Source organism: Sturnus vulgaris, chromosome 1 (genome assembly GCF_052056855.1).
Source record: "Sturnus vulgaris isolate bStuVul1 chromosome 1, bStuVul1.hap1, whole genome shotgun sequence".
In the NCBI taxonomy this organism is placed as follows: Eukaryota; Metazoa; Chordata; class Aves; order Passeriformes; family Sturnidae; genus Sturnus; species Sturnus vulgaris.
The window spans coordinates 91,180,913-91,186,912 of NC_142243.1; the positions used below are offsets into that span (position 1 = coordinate 91,180,913).

General features: G+C 37.9%; 1 protein-coding gene across 1 annotated transcript in view; it reads left to right on the forward strand.

Moving 5' to 3' along the window:
- The window catches only part of INO80C (INO80 complex subunit C), a 30,084-nt gene extending 24,344 nt beyond the window's left edge, over positions 1 to 5,740 (forward strand). The window contains exons 4-5 of the mRNA XM_014887979.2: positions 604 to 671; positions 5,032 to 5,740. Of these exons, the coding sequence (XP_014743465.2) occupies positions 604 to 671; positions 5,032 to 5,163 (200 nt within the window). The 3' untranslated portion in view covers positions 5,164 to 5,740. The remainder of the gene's footprint in view (positions 1 to 603; positions 672 to 5,031) is intronic.
- Positions 5,741 to 6,000: the final 260 nt, after the last annotated feature.

Genomic DNA, 6,000 nt, shown 5'->3' on the forward strand with positions numbered 1-6,000 from the left:
AATTGAGGATTTAACTACTTAAGCATACTAACTGTATCTTAAAAATGTTTATGAATGATAATTGCTATCTAAAGGGCACCAAAGAACAGCAATTTTCAACCCTCAGCTCAGTTTAAACATTCAGACAATTTTCTAGGTCATTGACTGGGCTTAAAGTGGTACATGCTTAAAGATTTAACTGATTTAAAAGATTACTTTGCTTTTCTGGATTATAGTATTTCAGAGCTGCAATCTTGAGCAATGTTTCATGGTCTTAACATACAGTATGCATTTGATAATGGCTATTCTTTGCACGTGACGGGCTGTAAGGTAATTCATTAAGACTTGGAAGAAATGGACACATTTTACATGGCTCTGGCATTTTCCTTTTGGGGAGAGCAGTTCTGCTTGCTGAACTCCATTAATAGGTGAGCAGGATCAGGTTGTGATTTACAGTGCTAACAGGCCAAATGTTTTCAGAGGTGATTCTGCTTCATATTTCTTTGCCTTAGTGTTGCTGGTTAATAGAGACCTCAGAGAGTAGGTTTATGTTATAGAATATATATATATATACATACACATATATATATAAGACACTGAGTTGATGCCTTTGTTTCTCTCTAGATTTTAATATTGATGCTCCTCCTTCCTTTAAACCTGCTAAGAAATACTCAGACATCTCAGGACTTCCAGTAAGTATATTTTCCCCTCAAAACTGGCACCTCATCTTCCACCATGAAATAGTGCTGGTGCCTTGTTTTATAAAAGATGTATATTCTGAGGTTCCTATTCAGACTTGGGCTTAATAATTACTCAGTGATTTAGGGCCAAACCCCAAATACTTGTCACTACATCACAAAATCCTTAGGTTGTTAATAGATAGCAGGACAGACTAAATACCTTGTCCTGCCAAGTAACTCCTATGACACCTCTTTCTCATCTGTAGAATCTACATTGGTGCCCATAATTTCTAATACCTAACATAGCTGCAGGGAAAATTGACAGTCCACAGTCTCCATGACTGCTAATTTTGCCAAGATATACCCACACTGACTGAAACGTTCCATGCTGTTTGCCTGATGTGGATTTATTTCATTGTATCTTGTAGAGGAAGTTTTAAAAAGATGGCTCAGCAATCTCAATAGTGAGATTAGGCAAAATTTTATTGTTTGGCCTCTTTTCCAACAGGTTAAAAAAAAATCCCAACCCTTGTTATCGTTGCTTTCAAACTTTTCCTCAAACAAATCAGCCTGAAACAGACACTTGGCTGTTGAGAATTTCAAATACCCCTATACTTTAGAGCTGGAAGTTGAGTTTGGCAGATATATAGTCTGTGTGTCACAGATGCGCTCTTTTATGTGTTTTTATTAAAGAAAGAGGAGAAAGGGGGAAAAAACCCCCCAACAAACTACATTTGACTTAGATACAGTTTGCACATGCTCCAGAAAGTCTTGGTAGTTACAATTTGGTCCTTGAATTCCCCAAAGATTCTGTTGGCGCAAAACAGGAGTAAAATCATTGAATTCTGCCCAGCAAAAATTTTGTATCTCCTGTTGAAACTGTTCCTATGTTGCATGAATAATTTTACTTAGAACAGGTAGTAGTAACAGCATATCTTTTCACTTTTCTCCTTCAAATGCCAGTGATTTATTTTGCAGAAGCCTGTGCATTTCTTACAACTGAAATTGAATTGAATGGGAATGTTGTGTTTTGGAGTAAAAAAATGCTTAAGTAGTGGTTACACTATGTAGCTGCAATAATGAAAACTTTGTAATGTCAAAGAGCCTTGCACAGAATTTCTGTGTCACTTCCCCCCGTTTAATCTGTTTCTCACCCATAGGGCACTAGCCCACCTTCACAGGCTTGATATCACCTCCTGAAGGTGTCCTTAAAGTACATATTTGTTATGCTGATGCAGGTTAGCATACCACCCTGCATTCTGTGCACTGAATTAGGCAAAACGTCCTCATTAGGACAGAAAATGGTGACCACTTAACTAAGGGCTGCCTTATAGTGGATATTTAGTGTAAGGCACCAAAGAATAGCTATAGCACCAACTGTAATCCTGTACATCCGAGCATTTGATCTTGATTTGGTAACATGGGTTTTCTTAGACTTTATTTTTTAAGCAACATATTTAATTAAGGCACCTAGGAGGTGACATGTGTCCAACCTGTGCCTCTGAATGTGGTTTGGAAAGGGAGTAAGGTGCTTAGATAAAGGCTGGTAACCCTTGGTGTTCAAGAGGGACTGGAAAAGCAACATCTCCCTTGCACATGAACTGGCAGACAGCAAATAGAAGAGACGACTCACAAACCCAGGGAAGATAATTCCCTCCAGCCAGGCAGACTCCTGCTCCATCTCCAAGGAACCAGATAATGCTTTCCAGCACTAACGTTTGCTGTGTTTCAAAACGAATCAGTCGTTGCACCTGTAGTGAGCTGATGATGCAGGGTATAGATGGGAGTGGAGACCACATCTCTACCAGTTAAGGGTCAGTTAAACCTTAGGAAATTCTCTCAGTTCCTCAGCTTTTCTTTACCAGCACCTCTTTTCCATCAGTGATTTATGTCCTATAACTATTCTAGTTTAGTACAGATACTCTCTATACAAAACCATTCAGTACTGCTTTTGTTTTCTTTTCTTCTCTTTCCACTTTTTTTTTTTTCCTAATTTTCTATCCTCTAATTGCATTGTGAGTCAAGTTTCTTATTTTACCTGGCCTGCAGGGTTCCTCCAGACTATGATAAAATGACCATATTTAAAAAACCTCTTTTTTATTAAAATACCTGAGACAGTGTGTGCTTTAAATTGCTAGGCTAGAAATGTTTCATAAGAAGCACTAAACATGCTTTCAAGATCATTTCCGAGAAGGAAGATATGTGGGACAATAGAATATTGTAGAAATGTGGTATTAGAAAAATGTGCCTGTATGTTGTGTGTAAAATATAAAAGCATTTGTGTAAGAATATATTTTCTGTGGGAATACTGGATTTCCCATGGGGGGAAAAAATTCCTTAGCATTACCCATTTAGGGAAGAATGAAATTGTCTACTAGGTACAAAAAGAGAAGTGTATTAAAACATTCTTAATCAGCATACTTGCTCTTACATTGGATGCCACAATTAAATTCTACTGATCCCCTACTCTTTCTGTGTGTAGCACAAATGGAATGAAATTTACCAATGGTCTCAGCAGAGCAGCCAATTTATATTTGTAAGACAGCCTAGAATTCTAAAGCTATTATCTACTATATTGACACTGCAAAATAAGCGTGTTCTTTTCAAACTTGCAAGATGAGTATTTAGATGTTTTAACCTGCAAAACAGAGGAATTTATTGTAAAGCAGATTAAAAAAAACACCCAAACCTTCACATGTTTATACTTCTCTTCCTTTTCTGAAAATGGATCAGCCCTGTTACTATAGAAACAGATTGAGATACCTAGTTTATTGTATTTTAAGAGCATGTCTCCATGGCCTTTGACTTAGTTTTTAAACACAACAGAGTTTTTTCTTTGCAAATTCATCTTAATTTAATATTCTAATCTCTAATTATTGCTGGAGTATTGGTAAAGTTTGTTTTCAGGATGAAGCCATGGCGCGAATGGCTGGTTACCATATATTAGTGTCTGCAAACGGTACAGCCCAATACATAATAGCAGAACAGTGAAAAGATGCCATAATATTTTTAACCTAGATCAGTGCACAATACAAATTGCAGATATTGCTTGGTTACTCTATTATGGAAGCATGCACATCTGAAAAGCAGTCTAATTGTTTAGCTTTTTCTTACACGAGGCCAGATATAAAGAGTGAAATAAAAGTAAATTTATACCTGCTGTAACCATGAAGTTACCAGCAGGCATAAATTTACTCTTAATGTTCCAACTTTGCCATTTGTTTGATACTTAATTAACGGCTTAAACTGTTAGCTGACTACATTTGATTAACCTGGCTGCATTTCTTTGGAAAGAAAACCAAGCTACAAATAACACTAAATTTTCTAAGTCATATCAGACCAAATGATTGGCTGAATTGTTACCATGGTCAACAGGTGCTTTCCAAGATAAAAATGTAGAGAGCTTTGCACTGTAAAAGTGTGCGGCATGGAAGATTACTCCAACTTTTCCTGCCCTTTCCTATTTTTAGTAGCAATGTATTGAGGGATCTCAACTGCCTGTGCCTTGCAGCCTGTCACCATCTCGTGCTAAAGGCACAGAAGACACTTTTGGAGCCTTGGCAGGCACTTGGTAATTGAATGTCGAAGAGGCAGGGATTGTCCTGGAGGCTGAGTGTGGAGAGGCAATGCCCTGAAGCCTGCCTTCTCCCAGTGCAGCCTCCTGGCCTACCCCTGAGCTCAGCTGAGCTCCAGGTTTCTGTAGCAACAAGGAAGAGGAGAGGATAGAAGGAAACTGGCACCACTCCCAGGCACCCAGGGTCCAAATATAGCAGAGGATACAAGCGTAGCCCAGGGTGAGCTGGCCAGGCTGCTTGCTATCCTGAAAGCAGGCAGCTGGAGCAAACCACAACGCTGGGTTCAAATCTCTTATCAGTTCAGTCGCAGAACCATAAGCTGAGACTCCCTAGCTTTAACAACCACTTTAAAGTAAATTAAAAGCTAAGTTGTATGCAGCAAGAGAAAGGCTGTCCAAAGCTATCAGAGCACCCATAATTCAGCCTCTTTGTGGGTAATTTATTGGCAGCAGCCTGATTCTTTGGAGAGCTGCCTTGAGAGAGACTGCACAAGGCACAGAGTTGCTAGGGTGAGTTTAGAGAGTTGAGGAATTTCTTTTGCACTGTGTTTTATAGGAAACTTACTTCAGCCCTCTGTTATGTTTAATGCATTTCTAATCTGATTTTATAGGAGTCTGTTAACTTCTCATAAGTTCTCACATGAGGAGAAAAAAAAAGAGACTTCTCGCCACATGGTAGAACAGCAGTGCTATTACTGGGAAGAGAAACTCACTGTTTTGTGGTCTTGGAATTAAGATACTTCTTTTATGGTTAGAAATTTTATTTGAATTGTATCTCTACCATTGTTTCTTTTTCAGGCAAATTACACAGATCCACAGAGCAAGCTAAGATTTAGTACTATTGAAGAATTTGCCTATATTCGGATGCTCCCTTCAGATGTGGTTACGGGATACCTGGCTCTAAGGAAAGCAACAAGTATTGTTTCCTGAACAGACTAAATATTCTTGTATATCACAGTGCTCATTTGGAGTATCATGATGGAATTGACTGTGGGACTAAGATACTTTAAAACTATCCATGGATTTTTACATCTGGAAGTAGTTGATGCATTGAAGAACACATGGATTTAATTTTCATAAATGCTGATATTTGTTAGTTTGCCAATTTGTTAGCAATTTAGTTTGGTGAAGAGAATAACTTAGACCTTAAGGATATGTATCTGTACTATAATGTCTCATTTATATTAATTTATAAGACAGGATTTCATCTCCACCCTGTATATTTTATGCATTATCCTGGCTTAGAAGAAACTGTCATTTGAATTTAGGAAAAGGTAACAAGATATCCAAATGTCTAAACCTGCCTTATCAAATGTGCTTGCTACTTGGCTATGAAGTTTGTCGCATTTGTAAAACAAAGCTAAAATAGCTAGCAAGTGCTGTTGTTGTGATGACTTTGCAGGTCATCACTGTGACACTGTGGTACTGTGGAAATGAAGACACAAATGTTTGTGTTGAATTAACTGCCAACATAAATAAAGTTGGACTCAAACGTGCTTGTAAAATACATTGCTTGTTACATGTTCATCAGTGAACATGTGTAACAGGTCCAATCAATTCACCATATAACTCTTAATCATGACACTTTGCAGTTTTTGAGTGCTTCATTTGACAACCTGACTATTCTTCTAACATTTCTAATGCTTACAGTATTTGTACTAATTAGAATGAAGAAAGTGCTAATTCCCCAGTCTTTTTAAAAAAATGGTAAAAAGCAGGAGTTCCACTCTCCATTGGCATTCTGACATACAGATGCCTTGCCTTCAG